This window comes from Bactrocera latifrons, unplaced genomic scaffold (genome assembly GCF_001853355.1).
Source record: "Bactrocera latifrons isolate USDA-ARS-PBARC rearing strain unplaced genomic scaffold, ASM185335v1 scaffold_158, whole genome shotgun sequence".
NCBI lineage: Eukaryota > Metazoa > Arthropoda > Insecta > Diptera > Tephritidae > Bactrocera > Bactrocera latifrons.
The window spans coordinates 28,498-55,253 of NW_017535052.1; the positions used below are offsets into that span (position 1 = coordinate 28,498).

The following is a 26,756-nucleotide window of genomic DNA, read 5'->3' on the forward strand; positions in this document are numbered from 1 at the left end:
TTGAAGCCCTACCGCATGCGATGAATGAATTCGCTCAAATAATAGAAGTGCACACAGTTGTAGCTGAAAGTTATTGGCATGCGCGGGGCGTATGAGGGACCATATTGCTCACATTTCCGCCCGATTGCAGTTGGGGGCTAACCAACTCACAACTCAACGGCTCAGTGACAGACAAATTATTGGTGTTTTCTTCTACAACTGAAAGCACCTGACTTGGCACGTTATGGCGGGTTCCATCAACGAAGCCCGTCGCCAATTGGCATGTGTGCTGACGTCTATCAATTTATTGCCGCGCTAATGACACCCTTAATATGCCTAAATATGAAAGTTTGTAAACTATTATATTGACTGACAAATTGAAACGTGCGCGAATAGGCCGGGTTGAGGATTGCCTTTCTTTGCGCACCACCTTCACCTGCCTGCTGCGGTCCGTAGCTGTTCGATGTTGAAATTGTTTCCTGAACACCTACTATATACATGTGTAAGTGTGTGTGAACCTAGTTGTTATTTACTCTCCATTTCCGCCGATTCTCGACTGGCATTGTCAGCGCCTATGCGTTGTCAGCGCCGTCGTTGGTAGTCCAGACACCGCCCAGCACTCGAAGCATACAATTGCTTAAGTTTTGCACACTTCTTTTAATGGCAGTTTACTTGTGATATGACGGCGGAATGGGGTCTTGCCCCTCAGCTCTACGCCGAATGCCGTTATTTTATTTAAATATCTATTCTGGTTCTTTACTTGGTTAGTATCGCTTTGTGTGGGGTTTACAAACTTCTAACGCTCGGAGATACTACATTTGCCACAGTCGATACTCGGCACCCTAATAGAAGAAATCGGGAAATATTGTACACACCATATACCTTAATTCATACAAATATATAAGCTGCTCAGCGCGAGTCTTTCATACATAGCTTCAAAGTATTATTATTTTGCACTTGTGAGGGATCCGTACGGCTATATTTATATAGTTATGTCCATGGAGTTCAAAAAGCTTCGAGAGAGGTGTCATCTTCGAATATTTTATATATTTCTTTTTTCTAAATCAAATTAAATTCGCTCACATCGGGCAGGTGCAATTGTGGCTGGTGGTGGGCGCTGAGCACTGTTGGAGATGTTGGCGTTTTATTTCATTTAGACAGGAGTGGCAGGCACAGCCATCGTCGCATGCCAGCGCGACTGAGGCAGCCAAGCGCTGTACTCCCCTGCATTAAACCAATGCACGTCAGGTTGGGTGTATGCAAGAATGGACTTGTGAATTGCCTAATTGCAGCTAGACTGTAGATTTATGGCGCTTTTATTTCAATGAATTTGTTAATGCTTAACATCTGTTGCAAGAACTGCATTGCCACAGCGGCGATTTGTAGCTCGGTGGGAGGGATGGAGACATCTTGGAAGCTCGGGCTTCATTTGTTACACCATAAATTTTTATAATTTAATTGTTGTTGCATTTATTAATTATCGTAATTATTATTTATAACATTTGCTTTGCGATTTAATTATTATTACATTGTAATTGCTAATCGTAAATATATTATTACATGGCTAAGCGTCTAATTTACAAAGTAATAAATACAATTCGGTTTTGATGAATAATTTACATAAACGATGGGGTTGTTGGCATTGGAGTTTGAAGATCTGCAAAGGTAAGGGAAGGGACGGGGAATGCACTTAAAGGGAAATGTATTAGCCAACGCAAAGCAGACAGATGGAGTGAACGGAACAACGACTACCACCACGCCCAGTGGCCACAATTAGCTGCGGCTAAGTGAACCAGCTTTTCGGAGCTCTGAGCTTCACATTTCACACTTGAATTACTGCAATCATGGCTGGCCCGGTTGCTATTGCTGTTGCTGCTGCTGCCGCTGTTGTTGTTGTAAATGAAGTTGCTTTTGCTGTTGTACTTGTTGATGCAAAAACTGTTGATGTTGCATAAATTGTTGGTGTTGTTGTTGCTGTTGTTGCTGTTGCACCCTGAAATCTCGTTGTTCACGATGTAGTTGTTGCATTGGGCCTTGTGGCTGTTGTTGCTGTTGCTGGATATGCTGCAATTGCTCATGATGCTGCTGCAGCTGTTGCTGAAACTGTTCTCGCAATCGCTGGTGCTCTTCCGCATCCATTTCGCTGCCATAATCGTCCATATCGATGACTTCATCCTCATCCTCCTCGATTAGATCTTCCTCATCATCCTCCTCTTGATCTTCGAAACTATTCTGTGAACTGTCGTTCTTGTTCGCATCATTGTCCCCAGCTTGACTGCCCTTCTGACTCTTTGAATCACTGTCGCCCTCCTGTTGCATGCGCTTGTGTTTGGTGCGACGATTTTGAAACCAAACCTTGACCTGCAAAGCAGATAATATTTAAGTATAACAGTTAAATCGTTTCGAGTTTAAAATAACAGCTAATCTATAGTCCAGGGACTTGCTTCTAATAATCTCCCTCACATTCCCATACTAGAATAACCCAGAACTTGGAGAGTAGTGGCTCAATGGCAATGTTTACTAGCTATCTATGACACTATCCCTTAATTCAATATTCTGAAAAGTTGCTCTAAGCGTTGGCCGATTAAATATGTGTAGCCAATATTCTAATAGAACGCAAAACGTGATTTCAAGCTCTTTCCGCCTCACCTGCCTGTCGGTAGAAAGAGGCTATTAACCACTTTATTACTGCGACCATTATTTGCCCGCCAGACATAAAACACCAAAGGGTGTCACCGAGTCAATTGGCTTGTGCGCAACTTTCCCACCCCTTCCTGATAATTTCCAACCCTTGCCTTTATCGTTTATGGCCAAAGCTGGCGAACGACTTGAGTACCTGGTATTTACGCTTTATCCGCCGCAATTGCAACACTCGCACCACATCCATAGCAAAGGGATTGTTTTTACGGCTAATAACTCAAGTAGTTAGGCTGTTAACGATCAGTTGACATGCAATCACTTAAACTTAGGCCGCCGTTCAAGTTTCCATCCATTGCAATTGAACCCACAATTACCCTCAAGAACACCCTCGGCCATTAGAAAGTACTTGGGTATGTATGTGAAAATTTATGTACATAAACATGTTGTGACGGGGTGTAATGCGCCCAAGCCGGGGAAATTGTTGCCGTTGAACATTGGCTCAGAATTGCCGTGAATTGCCGGTTAGATGCACCCCAAAAGGAGTAATGAATTTTGATGATTTTTGCGGGTGCGGGTGCGGGTGCGGGTGCGGGCGTGATTAATATATGAAAGCACTTATTGAATTTGATGCCTTCAAATTAACCCCATACATATTTAACGATAAGTATCATATGCATCACGTGTTTTTTGGGGTGGGTGGAGAAATAGCTCAGATTTGAGTAAAATTTACAGTTGGAGTCACGTGGCGGTTTTTGTTGATAGCAAATTACATAATTGTTGGATATATTCACTTAACCTCTGCATGCTATGTTCGCAATGTCAGTTAGATACCTCTGACCGAGCGTTAAATGTAGCCAAGTTAGTTCAAAGTACTTCGGAATTTTGGGAAAGCTGAAAATGCACGACCACTTTTGAATGGTCTTTGTTTTCGTTTTTCGTCTTTTTTAAGTCGTCTTCTTTAACTCTTAAGTTAGTCAGACTTTAGGGAACTATTTGTAATTATAATATATGATTGCAATACCGTAAAAGAAACACCACAGTTTCAAAGTCGTCATAAAATGTTTCCTTTTTATTTTTAATAATTTGTTGTGACATTGTTTGACGGATACCTTTGCACTGTGGTCCGAAGTTATTCATCAACTTTGTTATTGTTCAGTGTTTTCTAAGTTTTAGACCGATTTCGTATAAGTTAAATAACATAGACTGCATTGCGTTGAGCAAATACGTGTAGTTGGGGCGGTTCTGAAATAGCCATCTTTAACTCGTTAAACAAGAGTATTAAATTGTCGACTCCTTGTTGCGCCTGCGGCAACCAGCATGGTCCATAACTATGCTTCGGCATTTGGTTACCCCGTTGAATCTACACCACCCCGCACTAATGTTCTGCCACATAATATTCTCACATTTGCTTACCTGCGTCTCCGTGAGACTTAGCCCTTGCGCCAACTGCTTCCGTTCGGCTCCGACCACATAGTGATTACTCTCGAAGGCGTGCTCCAGCTTCAATAGTTGGGTAGGAGAAAATGCTGTTCGCACACGCTTCGGTTTACGAAAGGGTTGCAGTAGGAAATCTGAAATTATAATACAGATAAAATTTAGTCAGATGCCAAGATCGAGGACTTTAAATTCTTCTTTAAAAATCTATCATAGCTGTGACTAAACTTCATATTTGTTTACTACCGCACTCACCATCTATTAATATACAATTCACATGTGCGGAGAAGTCAAAATTTCATTGGTGCATGCACTGGTTAACGCACTATTCCCAGATCAAACCAGCAAAGCGTGAATATTCGGCGCCATTAGCTGTGCACCAGCAGACTAGGCTAATGTCAATGCATCAGATTGACAGCTGAGCGATGGTTGATGCGACATCCTCATCTAAGGCTACGTCGCTATTGTCACTTAACATGTGTATAACACGTACATAAGTGTGCAAGAGGTACTTACTTGTTCATGCAAATAAACAAATTCCTCTCGCCAACAATAAAGAGATAGTCACATTGGCCTGTGTGTGTGTGTGTGGAGCGAGTTAATCACATATTTTCCCAGCCACAACCACTTAATAAACAAAACAGTACGTGGAAAGTTTTGAATTCCTCTGCTTGAAAAGTGGAAAATTGGGGAAAAGTGAGCTTTGATGATATCGCGGCCGTGCTTATATGGCGGCACACACTTTGTCATTAGCAAAAGTTTTCTCAACAAATATGGCAAGGCGCCGCAAAAATGTTACGGCGCAGTAAGTATGGGAAAGTCTGTTGATGCCAACATCTCTTTTGAATGTGCTAACGAGCTACCATCTGATAATTTTAGGGAATCGACAGCAACAATTGCAGTACGCAAATCTTCCGCTGACAGAAAATGTCTGGCGAGCGATTTGATCTGAAAACCAGAAAAATTACTTAAATCGGCTACACCGATGGTATAACACTACTCACAGGGAATTTCTGGTAGGTCCTATACCTATGTACTATATATTCGGAGATTGCAGCGCTATTTTGGCAACAATCTATAGCGAATTTCGTCATGATATTTTGCCAACCAATCGAATTTTCAACTCAAAGTTTTGACTTCGTTTGATTAGTTTGCATTTCAGATAAATATATCCTTTGAGACTAACACGTTTCTTTCTGGATTTTACAAACTCGTACTCGTACTTAGGATAACCTTTCAGGATATAAATATGCGCACACATTTACTAAAATCTTTAGTTAAAATGTTACTATAAGTCCATAGTTTGTATTAATGCCCTGCATCACTGTGTTTTGGCACTTTACAAGCACTGGAAAGCCAGTTTCTGGGACACACTGCTTAGTGATTCGGATGTATGCCAAATGAATAAAAATAGCGAAAGAGTAATACATGCATTGCGTAGGCGCGACCGCAAACCATGCAGTTTAACAAGGGCTAGCAAAAGACTGAGGACAATGTTTACTCAAGTTTTTTCTAAACTTACTTTGCAAGCTACAAGCAATGAATCGGCGCAATGCGGCCGATTTGTTACCACTGATCGTTGCAGCGTGGAAGTCGGCAGGCGGCAGAAATTAAACACAATCTTTGGCACCACCAATTGCACGATCCTAAGCGGACCTTGGAAGGGGTGTTCACTATCACCGTAAGTGGTGTGACTTCGTGTGCACAGTTGTTAAAAGCTTGTGATTTTGCTAAAACTTCGGCGCTACGGCACATTCGGTACCGATATGGAGTTATACATAAATAAATGACCAGAATCTCTATCAGAGTGGAAATCCGCGTGCATGTCTCTCTTTCCTTCTGAGCAAGCGATAACTGATTAAAAATTGATATAAAATATATCTTGATGAAAGTAGCACCGTACTCCTTGGCATTAAAAGGGGGATTTGTATTGCAGATGACTATTGCCACGCCCATAAAGCGCCATTATACGAAACTTATAAGCATAAATTAAAGCACAAAACTGTGAGTCGCAATAGATATTAGCAGTAGTACGGGACACAAATGGTTTAATGTGTATACGAGTATTTTGCAAACCGCTGAAGCTAACTCAAGCAAACTAGCTAAGAAGAAATCTTTTTAGCACGGCTTCATATGCGCGAAAGTGGGTAAAATCAAATAATAACCACGCCTACTCCTCTCTTAGGAATTACTTTATCAATTTCTACCCAATTTAGTAAGTCGGATTTCCCGGTCGGTTGAAATGGATGTCATTCACGCATACTTTCCATAAAACAATCTTTTAAATTCCATTTAATTCTTTCACTTTACAATACATAAATTCAAATACTATAAAGTTTTCAGAATAAAATTTTGCACAAATAATGCCCTCAAGGTATTTTATCTTACGCCCATTGTCGAAGTTGGACTTTAACTTTTCAAGGAGGCGGGACCAAATAAATGTGGATCCCGGTCAATCTGTGAGGTCTAGTATTGAAATTCAAGGAGAAAAAATTTTTGGTGACAGATGATAAGAATGATGAGCAAATTGATAAGAATTATATAAGAATTTGAAACTTCTGGTTGGTTATTGAATGAATATATAGTATTAGATATGCTATCGTTGCATGCCGAAAATGTGTGAAATTGGTCTACGAGTTAACCCAGCTCTCATATCATACGAATAATAATTTTTATTGTAGCAGAATGAAATTCCGATTTCAATTTATTCAATTTAACTTATATTGACTTTATATCGCGTATATATATCATTTGACTTAATTCTGTTGTTCTTAACATTAATATTTTGGACAAGCAAAATGTAGTATGGATACGATGTATGAGAGTCACGACTTATAAGAAACGTTAACAGGATATCAAACATGATTGTAATCTTTTCATCCATTCATATTCTCGGTTTAGGTACAGCCATTTAATATCTCTCTAAATATTTTATGGAGCCAGTATATTATGGTGGCTGGGGTATCCTTTTTCCTTTTTACAGTAGTTTTCGTTTTCCACATAGATGCGAATGAATGAAGGGAATAAGAGGGGTCTTTCATCTCTTAAAGAAAATCTTATATCTAATGACTCAAGTAATTTGTAAAAATACTTGGATACTCAGCATTGTTTTAACGTTAACTTTTTACCCAATCATCGAGACTTAGATCTTTGGGACTCCCCAAAATAATTTGTCAATGTTACAGCTATTTCGCTAGAAAAAGGCTGTGACCGAATAATGCCAGGCGAATTATATCGAAGACGGCAACGCTATTTATAAAGAAAAATTTTAGACCAAAATGGCATTAAGTAAAGCTTACTAACGTTTTGACCGGTGAAAATTCCATGTTTCCGGTTTTGGTAGTTTAAAGTGAGGATAAATGTTGAAAATCATTTAAACCATTGACAGTGACTTAATCATAATTTATTTTAAATACGCCAATATTTTCCCTTTCGCAGAGTCCAAAAGGTTCTCCTTTTTTGATCACTATAACCATATAAAACAATAACTCACATGTTGCACAAAGCTATGACATTTTGATGATCAACTCCTGTTTCATTGGCTTTGCAAACGATGAACTGAGAGCATCGAACAAAGAGACAAACTTAGCGGCTTTTCTAGTTGTTATTGTAATTGCCGCGTTTTGCCGCATCAACAAGAGTCAGGAGGTTAAAATCGCAACAACGATTTTTTCGCATTCTTACGAGCATTTCTGTTACGGGCAGATTACAACAATAACAAAGCCGTAAAGGATGCACAATGCACAACATTTCAGGTGTTAATTTGATAAATTACATCTAAATGTGCAAATCGTCGTATTTCATCGTGTCTTTATGGTCAATAGATATTTTACTCCGTTGATTTTGTAGCGATAGACCGCGACGGCATAATAAAGAATAATCATGTCTTATATAGGGATGTGTTCACATATTTGGCTGTATGACAAAAGAAGGCGTGCCGACGGTAACAGCCCTAAGGAGGCTATTAGAAAGTTACTGCTGTGCGTGCACGCTCTTGGACGGCCTTTGCGTTGCTGTTGCATCGGCACTTCGAAGAAATGCGGTAAAAAGGGTTTTCCTATTGAGTTCTTGGCCTCTTAGTGTTGTGCACACATATATTTACTTTGTGTTAATCAAGCAGCAGCCTCAAGGGACACCAAATATACTCTGGAAATTTTAATTAGATTTTTTCGTTTCACAATAAATGCATATATAAAGCGATTGTTGGGCCTGCTAATATGATTTTAATAATTTTTCGAATGGTTATGCATTTCTTGGAATTCAAGAAGGCTTGCATGTGTTCCTTTGATGTGCACATTGGTGTTTGTGTTCGGATTACAATACGAGTATCCTATTGTGTTAGGGCTAGACTCGCAGGGGAAAATATCGACCTAATTGCTATTCACACATGTAGATTTTTAATTAACTTTTAAGTTGTTTGAGCGTAAAGTTCATGCTTAGCAAGTTTCTGGAAAAGTCAACGTTTTGACATTTGTACATGCAACCACTTCGATTGGCATGGCCAATACACATAACACTTCTGTTGTTACTCAGCAATAAAAGGGAATGACGAATGGGTACAAGCGAGAAATCGCCTTATTGTAGCGCTCGTTTGCACCACCGCGCATTTGCATAACACAGCCGCCATTTCGAAATCGTCCTCATCATAGTCATTAAAACTAACAACCTGCCATGAGGCGAGCTAAACGCTGTCGACCACTGTTTGCCTGTACATGTCGGGCTAATGTGTATTTGTAATATCAGCGTTGCATCGCACTTACGGTGGCGGGTTTCACAGTTCTGCGCGCTCGGCGATTCCTCACGTCGGACGCGATCGGTTCCATAAGTTCGTACAAGCCGTCTCCATCACACAAAAGTGTGCGAGTTCGACACTTGAATATTAACATGGTGCTTGTAAGATTGCTCATGGGTAGCACCGAAAAAGAGAAGTGCTGAAGACTTCATTGGTCATGTTTCGATTTTAGAACGGACCTATTAAGTTCAGTTGAACTTTTCGAATTAAAGCTTCTTCGAAATTTACATAATTTAATAATAACGAATTTTAGTACTGCTCAAGTACGTTTCTAGGGCTGGCCAAAGACTGAGTTTGAAACGCACCTGGCAGCTGCTTAGTTTACTGCTAACCGAACCGAGTTCATCGCATTAAAATAGACACATGTGCAACATTATGTTGCAAATGATAACAAAAACTGAGGTGTGTACGAGTACACTGGTCCAATGTTGTTGTGCGCCATTTAAAGTGTCAAGCCGAGCTCTCAGCGAAACAATCGCACACAGACGTCAAATAATTAACTGTTTCGCACGGTCGTGAGTATGTATGTATTTGAATGACAGTTTCATCCCTCAGACAATGTTTTATTGACAACGAATTGCTATTAATATGTTTGTCCACTTTTACTCCCTTCTCTGTTATTCTTTTTTAATAGATTTTTTTAACACGCGTTGCAATTACTTCCGAACAACAGCTATGGTTGCAATCACAACTTCATTCGAACACTTTTCACGAACACACAATTCCATTCACATGCATGCATAACACATATACATACACACATATATACCTATACACAAAATGAGAATTTTTGTGTAATACAATACTTCTAAATAACGGTTTATATTCACTGCTCATAGGTACCACCCTTGAATTAAAGTTAATAAAAAGTCAAAAACCAATAAGTAGGAAGAAAACTTGACAGAAAAATGGTTTGAATTGACGGAAACAAAATAACTTTTAGCACTTTGAAAATTTGAAATTTAAATAGATATTTAGGCTTATGCAAGCCAATTTAGACTTTTATTTACAATGTTCAAAATCTGTTAGTAAACCTTGTGCTTGCAGCAAGCCCTATTGCAATATTAGAAGTGCGTTCTAATGTCTTTATTATTTGAGACTCTACACAGGATGTACTTCGCAGAACTTTTCTGACAATTCCAAAAAAGGAATTTAAGACTGATTTATGCACAGCGTTGGTTTGGGGAAATATACCACTATATGTGCCTAGCAATACTACATTTAATAATAAAAGAACAAAAATGCACAAGGAAACTAATTCCAGACGTAAATCAAAAGATGTGTGATTGTCTCAAAACAGGTGGTTGAGTGAAAAGTGTTGCTGCTTTCAACGCTGCGGCGTACATGATCGAAACATGTGAAACTTAAAGTATTAATCCGCTTCACATGGTTTATATTTAATAGTTGAAAACGTTAGAACATCGTTCCTTGTCGCTAACTCGTTCGTGTGTGTGTAAACAAATTCATAAAATCTCCGCACAGAGTAAACAATAAGTGCTCATAAGGCCAGTCAGTGTTGCCATAAAATAGTTTCTGCCACAATTTCACAAATGGCCAGGTTAGTTGAAATAGTGCGAGCCAATATTTTAAAGTGCAGTTATTGCTATGAAAAATCCGGTCTCCCTTCCTTTTAGTTTTCACTTTGTCTTGATATGTAAAATGATAAAATGTGTTTGAAGTATGAAGCGGACGGTGTCTCTGGTGAACTCAGAAAGAAATAAAACGCAGAAAAAAGAAGCCTACCGAAGCTGGTGAACTGATTCATCGATCGTTATTTAAGCACTTAACAGCCCATTTAATGGAAGTTATCTTAACAAGTTGGGGCAGACTTGGAGGATAATTGCAAAAGAGTCTGTCGTTTTTTACTTCGGTCGTGTGTTGTGAAAAGTCCTGCAAATGGACTCATTGCGCTTGCCTCGAATATGGCACAGCATATCTTTGTGAACATTACCGCGACATGGATTGTACCAAGTTTAATTATTGTATCCCCCTAATAGTCGGCATTCAAACAGAGCAGAGATCTTTCGCTTTTGTTGTTGCTTCATGATAATTACTCATTTATTATCAAACAGTTGAGACATGAGTTCCGTTAGAAACAATATACAACAACATTAAGTCAGTTATCAATGCGTATGTGTGCTTACGTGTGTGTATGTAATATGGAGGCATGGCCTTTCGTGCGGAGCGAAAGGTGCGTCAAATAAAGTAATTGGATGATGATAAATGGAGCATTTTAAGGGAGTTCAGATGACAGCGGAATTAATTTGGCTGAGATGGAAATGTGGAAAGTCACCCAAAACTCTTTAATTTCATACCGAGCAGAGTTAAACGGCAACGCTTGTCATTTTTTCTTCCTCGATTTGCCTCTTTACTCTGTGAATTTTAAGTAGAAGTCGAAGAAACCTCAATTAAAAACGCATTAGCTTCGGTGCTGCCGATACACACCGAAGTAGGCGCGCGGCAAATATGTATATGAGAACATGCGCATGTGTGTGTGTGCACATGTGTCATTGCGTGGAAAGTTAAAACTTGAACAAAGCCATCTAGATCGGGCGCCTCCCTTGTCCAGCCACAAGCGCCGTTCTTTGAGCCAATGTCTTACATACATATGTATGTATAGTGCATCTGGATGTGTGCGTGTGTTGGCTTGCGTCCATTTGTAGCACAACTGTTTTTTATTTTTCTCTTACATTTTTGTCCTATATTACGGTTGTGTTTTGTGCTGTTCTGTTGCATGACACTAACTTGCCATGTTGTTCAAACAATTTAATTAAAATGTAATTTATTTCAAATTGCTATACATACGCGTACACTTCGGAGGTTTGGCCGCTACTTCGCTTATTAAAGCAGTCTTTGACTCTTTGCCATTTGGTCACAGTCCCAATTCTCAGATGGAATGCTTGCACCAGTGTGAGCCGATTCCTAACTGTGGCTAAGTGTGCACTAATTTACTTGTAATAAATGAATGTTTCGTCGCTGGACGAGTGGAAGAGGAGGCGTTCCCAAACATTTCGTATAATTATGATGTTTCTAATGGAATTGATGAATTTACGGGAGAGATGTTATTTATTACGTTTGGTTTCTTAAGAATTACGAAATGCAACTTGTTTCGGATGAATTCGAGAATCACTATTCACTGTCGAATCAAAAAAGATTGGAATAAGAAATATTTCTATTATCTAAGACTCTAAATGCACCACCTTAATAAAGGGCTCCAAATTGTATCAGTGGTAAGATGTGCACTATAATTGAGACCTTTTATTTAGGACCGTTGAAAAGTCAAAGATGAGTCCGTATAAAACTTATAAATGAATAAGACCAAGTTCCCAAAATCAAACGTAAAACAATGGCTCAAATAAATAAGAATTACTTAGGTTATGATTTGTTGTTATTGTGGAAACTTACTACCAGGAAATCGATGTGGAAATATCCGTCCATGTCTACTGAGCAGCCAGGGGTATAGAGGGTAACTATCGCGGATCATGTGTGGACCGCCGAAGTGAGGATGATGAGGGCCGGGTGGAAACAGGGCCATCGGATGACCGCTTGGCAGATGAGCCGCTGGATGATGTTGTTGTTGTTGCTGCTGATGGTGATGGTGCGCCAATGCAGCAGCCATTTGGAACTGAGCGGCCAAAAAGTGTGGATTGGAAGGTGGGGGTGGCGGCGCAACCACACCGGACGTCGAGGGTTGTGGCGGTATACCAAGAGGTTGTGGTAGAGGTGGAGGTCCAGGGGCTTGTATCGTTGGTGTATTACTACCTTCGAAAGACACGGGAGCTCCGCCGCCAGCATTGCCAGACTGAAGTAAAGCTAAACTTTGTGGAGCTTGCAGAGGTAATGGACGAATCAGACCTGCTGGTATACCAGGCACATGAATTGGGCGCTTATTAAGCTCGCCAATTGTGACACTACCGCTACTTGGCGTTTGTGGTGATCGTGTTGTAGTGCGGCTATGTGGCGGTGTTGGTGAAGGCGAAGGACTTCGACTGCGATTAACGGTGGCATTGTTCTCATGAGACGATACTACTGATTGGCGGGAAGGAGAGCGAGATCTAGTGCGTGATCGGCACCTACCGGTCATGGACGGACTACTGCATTCTCGTTCTGGTGAATAATCCAATATGGAACGCCGGCGGCAATAAATAAGTCCCAATGGTGGCCGTGTTAAAGCAGTTGTATGGTGATCGGCCGCTGAGTTGATGGGACGATAGTTTACAGTAAAGCTATTCCTTAATTCTATTGGCTGTTGGCAATGATGAGAGTCTTCGCTGTGGCTGAGGCTTATGCGGCTTGGAGGTCGCTCGTAGGCGAGCAATAGACGACTCCGATCACGCTCACCGTTTGTGCGTTCATCGGGACTGTCACTGCGTTGCGAGGAAGAGAGTGGTGGAGAAATAGCAGATGCTCGCATAGGCCGTAAATCCGTTGGATGCGCAGAACCGCCATTATCGCGTTTATTGTTGCTGCTGTTGACATTACTGCCAACAATAGAATCGATACTGAACGCCAACTTTGGTTTAATCGATGCAGTAGCAACGGTAGCTGTTCCCATGGTTGTTGTGGTGGTTGCAATGTCTTCAGACTGCGCCGTGGACACGGCCACTGCGGCTGCCATAGATGATGGAGTCAGACCCACGACAAAGGGGTTAATAGGCGCCATTGGCAGCATGTTGAACGGTTGGCGACGGCACGTGACCATTTGCGAAACTGCGATCAACACAATCTATCACGAACGAGTGTTAGTACGCGCGCGCGAATTGAAAGCGAAATTCGTGCGACCGATCCAAACAGGAAATGCAACTATCACTTGATAACGGTAAGACCGTTTGCTGGGCAGCGCCACTCTTAAATTAATACACAATGGTTGAGTGGCCCAGCCTGTGGCAAGAAAACACTTCGCGGTTTGTTGGTTAATTGAAATCCCGACAACTCGTCAACACAAATAAATGCTTGATTTACTAACTGCGCCGATAACAATGAACACAATTGACATGTGGCAACGCTCCACTAACTTCACAATGTATGTGACACTAAACCCGCACCATTCGATCGGCTGACAGTTCTCCCACCAAGGAAGAGTGCATCCGCAGTTTCAGATGAGCAGTGACACTGACAAACGAGACCGCAATTGTGAATCGGTTATAAGCAACAGTAGCGTTGGCGATGCCGCAACTGTGTTGGTGTAGCGTAACGGATGCGCTTGAATTGACAAGCTGTCAACGCCATAATGTGCCTCAAAACATTTAATTGCGCACAGACGCACGCACAGCAACCGCACTCAAAACATATACACTCCGCTTAAAATCACAATGTCCACGCGTCTTTCTGCGAGACTTTACACGGGATTCTTTATCTCCTTTAAGTGTGGACTTCAACCAAATTAGCTGTTATTTAGTTGTGCATCAATGGCGACAACTACCCTTTTCGACACTCAAAGGTGCTTCACAAGTGAATTTACTGTTTCTCTTAGTTTAGCAAATCTTGCGACGGTAAATCGCGCTGCACCCGCTTTATTTGTAAAATATCAACGTTGCGATTCAGCGAAATGTAAACGCCCGCTTTCGCTCGTGTCGCGTCGTACTTTAATGACGCAGCGGTGCGAGAGCTTATCGTCGCTATGCATAGGCAGGCAGCAGCCACCAGGCGCGGCCACTGTTGCTGCATGCAAGAACGGAATAAAGTGGAAAAGGTGCTGCATCGGTCGCTGAGTGGCCGCCTAATCGCGCCAAATAGTTGTCTCACTCTCTTGCCTACGTCCAGGGAACGAAGACGAGAGGACGGGGACGTGCGCAGCTTTTTGGTGGAGTGTGATTTTGAGAGTGCTAATATGTTCTCAATTACGCGGCAGCCAGCGTAGGCGTTCTCTGTATTGCTGCTCTCACTATATATAATACTGACGAGAAGCCGCACCATTAACGCATACATATACGTAAATATGTATATGTTAGGCTCGCCCTGTATGTATTTACATGTGCACGATGTTATTAAGTCAACAGTTAGATATTGTACTGGTTATTTATATGGTAATGGTTATTTTGATTGACATTAAATACATGTTCTAATTACAATAATTAATTAAGCAGTTGAAGTGTCCAACACGAAGAATCGAAGCGAGCGTGAGGTTTGTAATTATGAGCTTTCGGTGAATAATTCATAGAAAGGCGCATGTATTGGAAAGGGAGCCAATATTTTTTTCCTATTTATAATCCATGCGAATCCTTGCATTTACAATTTTTACTACATTAGCATGCGTACACATGTACATATAGTATGTACTCATAATTCTATGTATATTTCTGTTTAAAATTATTAATTTCGTTGAAGTTTGTAGGCGGATGAAATATACCTATGCTTTGTTTTTCATTCGTTGCAATTCTTGCTGAATACGGAACATTTTCCGGTCAGTCCCGTTTTCCAACTTGGCAATTCCGCTGTTGAAATGAGAGTATGACCAAACCCATTTATCTTCTTCGGAAACCTCTGCTACCACGCTTCCCTGTTTTGGTAGCTTTCCATTCTATGGTCTGAGGACGTTTCCCAATAACTTCTATATTTGTTTGTTTGTTAGGAAACCGTGTCATAATTATGAAACATTTTTTGTTTTATAAATTCCAAATAACTTTTATACTTCTGACAAATTGCAGACAAAAGGGACAAAACGTCAACTTCGCGTATGAACATATGTACATACGTACATACCTACACACAAATGTAGAATGTAAGCAGAGTATATTTAAAATTTTCCTTTTTCTAAAATCAATGAACTGGAGTAAAATGAAGAGCGTTGTGATCGTTAGAGAGAGAGGCCGTTCGCCAATCAGCATTGCACGGCAACTTTGGGTGATGCTTTGCGGCAAAAACAATTTACTTTACGGCTGAGGAAGAATGTTAAACTCATTGCAACAAAAAAGTCAGAGCTGCGGCCAGAATAGCTAGCGGTGGTGGAGTTTTCGTGGAACAAATACAGAGACAACCTCGTCGTGGTCATTGAGGAGCGAGCAGCATCATTAAACGTGTTTGTGGTTTTTTCCTCATACATCGCCCCAAAGCGTCCGCTTCACACACAGCATCTCCATCACCATCTCAGTTGAGCCCGCTCCTTCAGCATCACTGAATTGGTGGCGTGTTGAAATGGGCGGTAACCGTGTGCTGTTTACTTTGTTATTTGTATTTTTATTTATGCTCCCGCATTGTTTATGTGTTCATATGTACATATGTATGTGTTTGTGCCCAGGGAAATTGCAAATACTTTGCGCTAAGAGTGGCACGACAGCTATTGTTGTTCGTGATTTCTGATATACACTTTCCTTCATATATGCATACTTATATATGTATGTATGTATGTATCATTGCAAGAGTGTTGCAATAAGACGAACATTATGTATGTATTTTGCACGTTATTGTTGTAGGTAATGTAATTTGTGGAATGATGTTTTCCTTGCTGCAACACCAGCTACCCTAGCGTAAGCGGTTTCAGTCATGATTTTGTTCTCAATTGCAGCCAATTTGAACTTCGAGTGCATACATACATACATGCACTGTAGGCGCAGTGGTGCATGAGTTGTGAAAATAAACACCTCGTTAAGCACGCATCACAACGGCCACGATGGTGGCTCCCATGGCCGTATGGCTGGCCAGTGGCAGACATGTCCACACTTACACATAGTCTATGTATAGAGATGTAAGAGTATATATGTATGTATGAGAAAAATAAACTGCTACTCCTCCATACGATTTGCCACATTAGCAATTTCGCTCCTTGGTGCAGCTTTGTATAGAAGTGTGAGAGTATATTTCGTATTAAAATATTCTGCAAATAAATTAGCCAACTGTTCAAGTAATGATTTAAAATGCAGTTAATTTCTAAGTTGGTGTAAATGGTATTAAAATTTGGAAAAAGCAGGTGGCTCAACGCTTTCTCTAGTCTCTAATATTTAACACCAAAATTCAAGAAAAGCCAGTGGAAAATCTAAGGCCAATCTAATAAAGGAATGAACAACTGTAAGTTATGTACTAATTTTTTAAAAAGGATGAAGTTTATAAGTGGTGGAAAAAGTGCTAATGAGGGTTGTAGTGGATAGTGGACTTCAGAAATTTCCTTGGAGAATTGGAAAATTTGGAGACTTTATTTTTATTCGCTTTGCATATTTACTGCCTACTACTGCCTTTCGAACCCCATTATATTACTGGTGATAACTAATAAATTTAAGCAAAATATGTGAACGCAGCACTAAAAGTCTAATAGATATTAGTCATAGTAACACCACATTGAATTCTAACTTATTTTCATTTGAGTACATTCATAGGTACTTATGTATGTAGGCACACTATACACTATGCGTTTATGAGTATATGTATAGTTATTAGCGTGTGCGTTCTGGTTTCTCCTGCCGAGACTCTCTGGCACCTTTTAAAAGTATAGTTCTATTTAAGATTAACGTAAATGGTTATGTGATAAAATGTTGTGCGCCTATATAAAAAGAAAAAAAGTACCGAGTGGCAACCATAGTTACAAAACCTACATACTATATATGTATTGTCATAAGCGCTGGCAAATAGAGCATAGAACTATTTGAAACTTCAAACGTTTGAAGCAAAAGTGCATTTGGTATCGATTCATATGCTCTAGTATATTCAGTTTTGACAGATCTCACAACAAAGCAGGTAAAGCTGGCCAGCATTAGATCAGGCCCTAAAGGGTCAAGTGGGTCTCAAAGGTACAAAAAAAGGTATTTTTGAGTATTTTTTTTTAATAAACAATCATATATTTCAACAATATAATATGGCATATTAAAGGAACATATTTGAGCAATGTCTCCTGGAATTTTGAATGAAAAATGTTGAAATTTCAACCGTTAAGACCTCTTCTCCCTGGGCGTCTCACAGAAACCACGCTCTCGCCGTGGACAGCATAACTTGTTATTGGTTTATCTAAATTTAAAAAACTAAAATATTTCCTTTTTTCTCAGACTTTGAACAAAAAATCTCAATTTTTGGTAAAACTTTCGCCATTTATTGTTTTAAAAAAATTAGTTGTAATGAAAAAAAATCATTAGTTCAATAAATAGATAATGTTATTTTAAAGATGTGTAGACAATTCGAACTAAAGCTGTCCGTAACTTTTCGATAAATCGTATCCACCGACATCAAAAATGGAGTTTTCAGAAAAACGCTTTTAAAAACGGCGCACTTAGACTAGCTAGATGTCCAGTTTCACGAAATGTATTCAATGTACATATGTATATTAATAATTATTCCCATCACCACCATAGACAAAAAATCTAATACTCCTAAACATTCGTGGCTGAGTAAATCACTGCTTAAGAAATACTTTAAAACCATATTTCAGGATATTCAACGCATTAACGCGAAGTATTTTTTCTGAATAATATTAAATAGGTGAGCACCGTCGGAAGTTTAGCGCTTGAATATCCTTTTCCTCCCCCAAATATGTAATGACAACAAAATAATTTTATTAACAACAATACATCCCACAGTCATACATATGTACATACTTTGGTTTCTATGTAGACGTCGTCTTGGCGAAAGGGTGGTCCTAACGATAATCTACAACCTCACACCAAATATTTGCTCATACATCTTACGAATCCAATTGAGAAATTTTCCACGATCCACAAAAGATAACGTTCACCGCCATCTAAATACGAAGCACACCCATTGGTCTGTTAGCAAGTAAAGGCAGCGCTGTGCGAGTGAGAGAGCGTTATTGTGCTATTAAGGGAGAGACAGTCATTCTCGCAGGCCAGCGTTCCACTGCACAGCAAGAGCGAAACGTGCCGTTGTATGTTCATTGAGAGAAAGAGACAGCGTGAGATTATTACTGAGCGGTGTTCATAGCTGAAGGAGCACAGAGTGTACCGCACTAAATGGTGCCTTGTGAATATAAAACAAAAGCAAGAATTGACGGTGGTTGGGTGGGAGACAACATAACAACACAATTAAACGGCGAAATGCTTGAAGCAGCATATAAATCCAATTCATTTAATAATTGCCAACGAGATGGAGGCTCATTAGAGCTGATGGAAACGTTACTGTTATTGTTCATTTCTGTGAGGGTTGGTTTGGAAAGGGAGAGGGTGGGTTATGTGCAAGCTCGTTTTACTGTCAAATACTCATATACATATGTATCTAAAGGCGCTTGCTTGAGTTATGTATGCGAAACATTGTTTAGAACTTTCAAATGCATATGTACATATGTAAATATGTATGTACAAAGTGAAGAGGAAATGGTTTATACATACGGGCATACATATGCATGCAGGTATAAACATAGATTCAAAATATGTTTGGAAATTGTAGTTGGCGTTGTCTACGCTATATTAAGTTATGACATTCATATGAAGACTTTGCTACTACCCACGCTTATAAATAAATACTTATATATACATATATATAGCATAAGGATGCATCGAGTTAAACAGAGAAACGAATCCCTAAAACGTATTTTATCAGTGGCGTAATTACAACTTCGGGCGCCGGGGCCAAGGATGTTCTGCCGCCCCCTTTATCTACCCACCTACAAGTTTCAGGAAGTGGTTCGAACTAAAGTGAATTTTTACAAAATATCTTCGATATTAAGTATATAAAATTTAAGAACTAGAAGCCACGCAAATTCTGAAGTTCCAAAATTGGTGAGATATGGTAGACATTTTGGTGGATAAACTGAATGACTGGAGGACCAGTTTGTGCGACCAAGCAAGAGTCAAAGAAAAAAATAAGTAGGAACAGTGGGGTGTTCTTATTATCAAGAGAATTCGGAAGAAGCGAAATATGCCTGGGAAAATATCTGGAAATTCTGGATAAGCTATCAATGGAAATATCCACCCGTTTCATAAATTTGTAAAAGCTTAAAGACCGTTTTGGTTTTCTTTGTAATTTTGAACAAATTATAGAACGAACCAGAGACTCATGACAAACTCGTCGAAATTAAAGAAATATATAACGAAGATTTATAATCATACTTATATAACGAAGATTTATACAGTGATATCCACGATGTTTTATTAAAGAGAGCGAAGAAAAAGGAAGAACAAAACAGAACAAACTGGATTTTCGCCAGAAAAAGTTTTATTATACATTTCTTCAATGGGACTGGAAGCCTTCAAGACTTTAGCGACAACTTTAAGAATACTACTCACTATACCTGTATCAGTTGCATCTTGTGAAAGATTTTTTAGCAAACTTAAATTGATCAAATCTTACTTGAGATCGACCATAAGTCAGAGTAGACTGTCCAGTCTTGCGATTCTCTCAATAGAACGTGGAACTGCTTCAACCTTAAATTACATTGATATGATATGTGATTTTGCAGAGATCAAAAATTAATATTTTTCATTGTTATTCAGATTATTACATTGTGAGTGTACAACTCTTTATCTTTTATAATAAATTTTGTAAAAAAAACTGTTGAAGTATTTTTCTGAATATTAAAAAACAGCGAAGTTCGTTTTGGCGCCCCCAAAACGTTGCGCTCGGGGCGACGTCTCCCTCTTTCAATAACTTCCTCTATATTAATTACACCAATTTCTGTGAATTTGGCGAAATGATTGTTTCAGGAGACAAGCGCAGAGGGAGATTTCCATTGGGTAAATAGGAAATTTTGTTGGCTTCACGTTTGATCTTTATTGAGATCTTCATATAATCTTCGGTAAGCTTGAGAGTGAGAGTGGGGATCACACGTGATGTGTATTTTCGCGAAAACAGTGCGCATAACCCTAATCATAACTAGAAATCTAAATTGTATTACTAGAAAACTGATAGTTGCAAGAATCATAAAAACAAGAACACATTAAATACTTTCATAAATAAATTCGTAATGTGGAGACTTGAAAACAACAATCACTAACACTATTCCTCTTCAATGGAAAAAACCGTTTTCGTTGCCCAAATCACAAGGACTGTTACAAAGATAATGTCTAAATAAAAGGTTTATTTCACAAGGACTGTTACAAAGATAATGTCTAAATAAAAGGTTTATTTCTAAAATGAAACACACGTGCCAAATTGTTAAAACCTTTATTTAGTAGAAGTACATTTTGCTACTTCTGTTTGTGAAAGTCATGACAATGCTTATGAATACGCCCTTTATTGTAAAAGCATGGGAAGTGAGAGGTGAGAGCCCTTCGGTGCCAACCTCAGCTTAAACTTGTCAACAATTTTCAAAAGTTGTCATTATCGCTAACATAATTGCGCTGCTATTTATTTGTATAGGTATGTTCTGCGTTTAGCAATGCAACAACAATGTCGATTCATAATAGCAATTGACACTGCCATCACCATTACTGGAAAATACTCCCGATATTCGGTCGGCTTCGTTCTTTTTCTCCTTAAAGCATAACTTTAATGAGCCGAGTGTGTTGGCGTCAATTTAAAATTGAAAGCAACAGCAACTGCAAACACCCTACAACCAAAAGTGATTGCTGCTTTGATTGGTGGCGTTGTTGATGCGTGCCGCCAGACGACGCGCGCTGCCAGTGGTGGGCTGACACCAATGCTGAAAAACACATCTATGTACTTGTGAACATATGTATTTATGTACATACTTATGTGTAATATGTATGTACTTGAGTGTAGTGATGGGCGACACTGTCGATGGTTTTGATGGTGATTTTGCCGGCTGGTGTTGATGTTGATGGCGGCTGATGTTGGCAGCGAGAATGATGATGATGACAGCGACGACAGCAGCTTTCATTGGCGCTGGTGATGGCCGACAAGGAATCGCCAGCCGGTCAAAGAGCCCAGCGGCGGCCGCGAGGTGGTGCGTCTCATCCCGCTAGAAGTTGCAAAAATAATAATTGGATGTTGGATGTGTAACAATGTAAATAATGTGTGATGCAGCAGGAGTGGAGAGGCAGAGATCGGAAGATGAGACACACAGTGACAACGTTGTAGATGGTTAAAATGCCGACCAATGCTCGCTGTTGACCCAACTACATAATTGCCATTATTTGTTTTATCAAATTAAGCATTTTGCTGGGTAGACGCGTCGATTTAATTAAAATATATTTGCGCTCAAAGGGTCCCTTGAGTTTTGTTTACCGCTGCTCAGATAAATTAATAAGAAAAAAACAAAAAACAGTTACATAATTTTTGGATTTCAACTTAAAATTGCAACCGTGTTTGCTTTAATACTACTGCCGCCACTCCTGCTTGCGCCTCTAAGCTTCTGTTTGTTGTTATCACGGGAAGTTTTACTTTAGGCATCTTTTACAATCCAACAGGATTTAGACGATTCCTGATAAATAAACAAAAACAGGAAATATAATATTGGCCGAGGTATATGAAGAAAGCAGGGGATAAAGGTATGACTGAACGCAGAGCTAACGAAGGGTTCATTTTAAGGCGAATCGTTTGAGGTGCGCGTTTTCTGGCAAATGAAGACCAAAACATTTTGGATTTTCACGACGTAATCCAATCGTCAACGCCGCTTAACTCGACGATCACTCTAAGTAGAAGCTAATCCTTTCGATGCTCTGGTCACCGCACAAAACATAATGAGTGCAACGACTTTCCGCAAGAAATGACAAAGTGTAGGCGTGTAAATGGATTCGTATTCATTTGTTTTTGTGGGCGGTCGGTCAACTGCTGCTACTGAATAGCTGCAGGATCGCACGCGCATGCGGGCGTGCCTACGGACCAACACAATGACCTTAGAACCAGCCAGACATATTCACATGTTGGTAGGATATCTCTCGCATAATTGCCACCACCGCAATGATCATTGAACTTCCGTCCGACCAGAACAGCGTGAAATGGTCCAATGTGGTTTTTCGCATAATTGGGACACTGCTTTGTTCAAGACCATCCTGAGTTATGCTCGTGGTTTCCGTTATTGGAATATAACTGCCGATGACCGTGACTAATTTGAAAGTTGTTGTCAGAGAGAATAAACGATACACATACATAGATATTTACACAAAGATTATATGTATGTATAAAATGTACATATTTACATATGTTTTTGTCTACTAGCTATATATGTATATGTACGCATGTATATACACATAATCCTGAACTGTTGGTAAGAAATTTTTGAAAAACACATACACATATGTATATATTTTATTTTCCCACACAAGATATGAATGATGTTCAGCCTTTTCCATATATGTACACTCTTATGTACCTACAAATTTATGTATAGGGACAATAAACCATATTATTCCATTTCAAAGTTCTATTTGAAATTTTAGATAACGTGTAAATTGATGTACTTGTACTTATCCACTTTTTATGTGTACAAAAGTATGTATGTACAAGTATTATTTTATTAGAACAGCACATCGATCATTTAGTCCAATAGAACCGGCTAAATGACGGATTTCAGAAATATTAATCGAATGTAATGTTGAGTTAAGCGCTAATGATTTCTAAACGATTGCTGCACTTTGCTATTTTGCATAATGAGGCAATAAAAAACTTCCCACACATTGCGGTCGCGCAGCTTACAGGGTGTTAGGGACTGGTTCCCCTGTCGGTTGTTTGTCAGGTTGCGTACAAAAGAGCCGTAAGTTGTGGAAATGCTATTGCACAGGGAACTTGTTGGTTCAACACCGGTCGTTGGTTTCGGGGAGGAACATTCCAAAAATTCATTTCAAGAAAATCACAAGTTATTCGAAAATTTTTGTGCTACATCTATGATACGATTCCACCAACGCAAAGCTGAGCCACCCAAAACCGGGTGCGGTAGTGAACTTCAATTACTTAATGCCGTTGCTACTCAATTTGCGTCACCGTCGTTTTAACAACAAATTAAAGAAACGCGAAAACAGCAAACGAATTGCGCTGAATGAATGAAGCATTCACTCGCATATTCATAAATACTATGTATGCAATTGTATGTGTGTGGTTAATTGAATGTTGTGGTGTGCCACACCTCAAATAAATAAAGGTGAACACAATTAACAACATTCATGGCATAGTGTCTCGAGTAATTGAACAGCTTAACGCACACGAATGACTCTATACATATGCATATATGTATGTGAATATGTATATACATATATACAAACGTGCCAACTAATAAAGACTCATTAAATAATGGTGTCGCTGAGTGCTGGCATTTAACTTGCTCAATTCCCATTAAATGCGAGAAAGCGAATGAAATTTCAATTAAGCTTGGAATGAAATGAACGCACACACTACCAATTTTGCATGGTAATATAAAACCAACAAAAATATATGGCCTAGGATCTACGCGAGTTAAATATTACAGTCTTGATATCAGCTTAAGGCTAACTCATGTCTATGCAAATGAAAAACTTATTACCTGATTAATTTCACAGTGTACGATTTTGCTGTATTGGAGCATCACACAACAACAGAGCTGTTTCAGTATTATTGGTCAATGTTAAGGTTAGATCATTTCTCCACCTTTCAACATTCTCGATTAACATACTATGTACTCGTTACTCATTACTCGTATATGCGAGTGTATACATGTCATTACGGTTCTTAACATTAATGTTCTCTTTAACATTAAAATTATGGTTTGACATATTTATTTACATTATTTACATATTTTTACATAGGCATGTACGTAGGTACTTATGTATACATAGCTCGCGTGTATGTGCTTGTGTGCGAGCGTATTCTAGTAAGTAGACCAAAAGTTCTCTTAGCTCGACAATTTGGCGCATTGTTTATTCCGAGAACGGTAATCTCATTAATTTCGATTTTACCTGCTCAAGATTAAGACCAATAATTCAATTTAGTTGGGTGTTCTTGGTCGTTTTGAGGATTTGCCCTAGCGAGTTCATTTGTCTGCAAATATTTTGTAGCAATTGCTGAACAGTTTAAAACATTTGCATTGCTAAGCCGTTAAAACGCCCACAACAAATAACAACACGGCGAATATAAACGCGGTCCCTAATACATGTGTGTATCTGATGTTTGGATTAAAGGGTGGGCTGGCCAAGAAGCGTCTTTGGCAAGGAAAGGGTTCAGTTACCTGCAAACGGTAGCCTCGTAAGGGTAAGTAGCGTGAAGGATCGGCTTACAATGGCCGCCGACAATGTTCAGCTTAACTTCGTTGATAACCTGATAACCCTTTGCAACACGCCCCGTGTGTTTGCTCTGTTCCGCAATTCCACGAAGTTTATCTTAGTTGATCCTTCGAGTATAAATATTTTACAACTATACACATGCGTTTGTAAATAATTAGAAGACACGGGAAAACCAATTAATACCGATGGCTGAAATATTGAAAGACACGACTTCGGCATTCGTGGATGAAGAGCAAGAGTGCGGGATAGTGCTTTCAGAGTTGCAGTAAAACGGCAAAAGTGGCACTGCGAAATAACGCTGTACAGAAATACAAAGCTTTTGGATCTTAATTGCCCCGGCAGTAGCTCCTTGGGCTGAGAAGATACAAAATGCCTCTGCTATAAGAAAGAATTAGTATCTAGCATAACGGAGACAACTATGTGACATAAATGGGGGTTGGAAAAGGCACAGAGCTGCCGGGTAAGTTCCAAGGTCTTTATTATATGACAGTTGGTAACTAAGAATATCAACGGCACAGAAAACAATTCCTCAGAAAGGTGTGAAATTAAGTTCATTTTAAGCGTGGGCACTTCAGTGTGCTCAGGCGATTAATTAACAGGACAGCAATGTGCGCATGCGCACGCACAACTCTCCACTAGCGCGAGACCACTCCTTCCCACTCGCACGCCAATACGTCGCTCCAGCGCTGTAGTGGCCGTTTCAGCCGAAATCGGTGACACAACACACATCCGCATGCATCCAAATATACTAAATCCCAAGGCCCGCGTTGACCGGCCGATATACTTTGGGACCGCTGACACCTTGCTTGATGCTTATCGCTAAGATGAAATATGTCCGCAATAAATGGCAAAACCACTGCAGCCACAGCGCATGCTTGACATAAATAACAAAGCGCGTGTGTATTTGTAGAAATGTCAGCAGGTTGCAGCTGACAAGCGCTAATGTGTTGCAGCATAAAATTAAATACTCGCTACAAACGGTGAATGAGGTGGATGATGCTTAAACGGTTGTAGAGGCCACAACGCGCTTTGTTGCTGCGAAATCAGTGTCGGAGAAAACTGTAGCGAAAAGTAATTAATTAGTAAGATATGGAAAAAATGGGATTCCAGCTTTTATTTGGCTAACGAGATCGGATAGAGGTTCCATTCGCTTGCGTAAAATTGTACGGCAGAATTTTAATTATTTTTTCCATTGGCGGCTTCTACGTGATTTCCTTGCCACAGCAATTCACCAGAAAGCGCAACATTTAAGATGAGAGGTGTCAGATGCGGCAGCCGGCTGCTGAGGAATGGCTTCCGCTGCAGCTACCGCACGGTGCCGCTTCCCCGCCACAACGGAGCTTGCAATCTGTACTCGCAAGTAGTGGCAATTATCTGACATTTGTCGTTGCGTATGTAAAACATACTGTTGTAAAGATAATTTAGGCCACTTCTTGCTACAATAGCAACAACTTGAGCAGCGTTCATGTTGCAATATTGTGTTAACAATTTAACAAGCTTAACACCGCCAATTGAGCATACCTTTTTTATCAGGACGACCACTTTCTCAGGTGTCTTGCGTATGGTCATATGACGCAGTCACTTAGAAGACGGGAAGTCTTTAGTGTTTGGCTGACTTCATTAAGAAAATTGTCATAATGCAACTCTGGGTCACGCTTTAAATGAGAAAGACATTTTCCGGTTTGTGGTTGCTATTGAAGCATTGGAAAAGTAAGACATTCATCCCGATATAAATTCTCAGACGCTAAAAAGATTAACTACAACCAAAAATGCAGTTTTTCAGCTGCAAATTGAAGGTAAACAGAAGAGTCTGATTTCTGGCAGATATATCCATATATTCAAGCAAATATGTATATACAACAATCCGGAAATAATTTCAGTGG

General features: G+C 39.7%; 1 protein-coding gene across 1 annotated transcript; it reads right to left on the bottom strand.

Moving 5' to 3' along the window:
• Nucleotides 1-1,495: 1,495 nt before the first annotated feature.
• On the bottom strand, nucleotides 1,496-14,416 carry LOC108966247 (homeotic protein empty spiracles). Its single transcript, XM_018928999.1, has 3 exons — nucleotides 12,251-14,416; nucleotides 4,033-4,190; nucleotides 1,496-2,340 (listed from the first exon to the last, which is right to left on the bottom strand). Exons 1-3 carry the CDS (start codon nucleotides 13,545-13,547, stop codon nucleotides 1,840-1,842), a joined length of 1,956 nt encoding a protein of 651 aa, XP_018784544.1. The 5' UTR covers nucleotides 13,548-14,416; the 3' UTR covers nucleotides 1,496-1,839.
• Nucleotides 14,417-26,756: the final 12,340 nt, after the last annotated feature.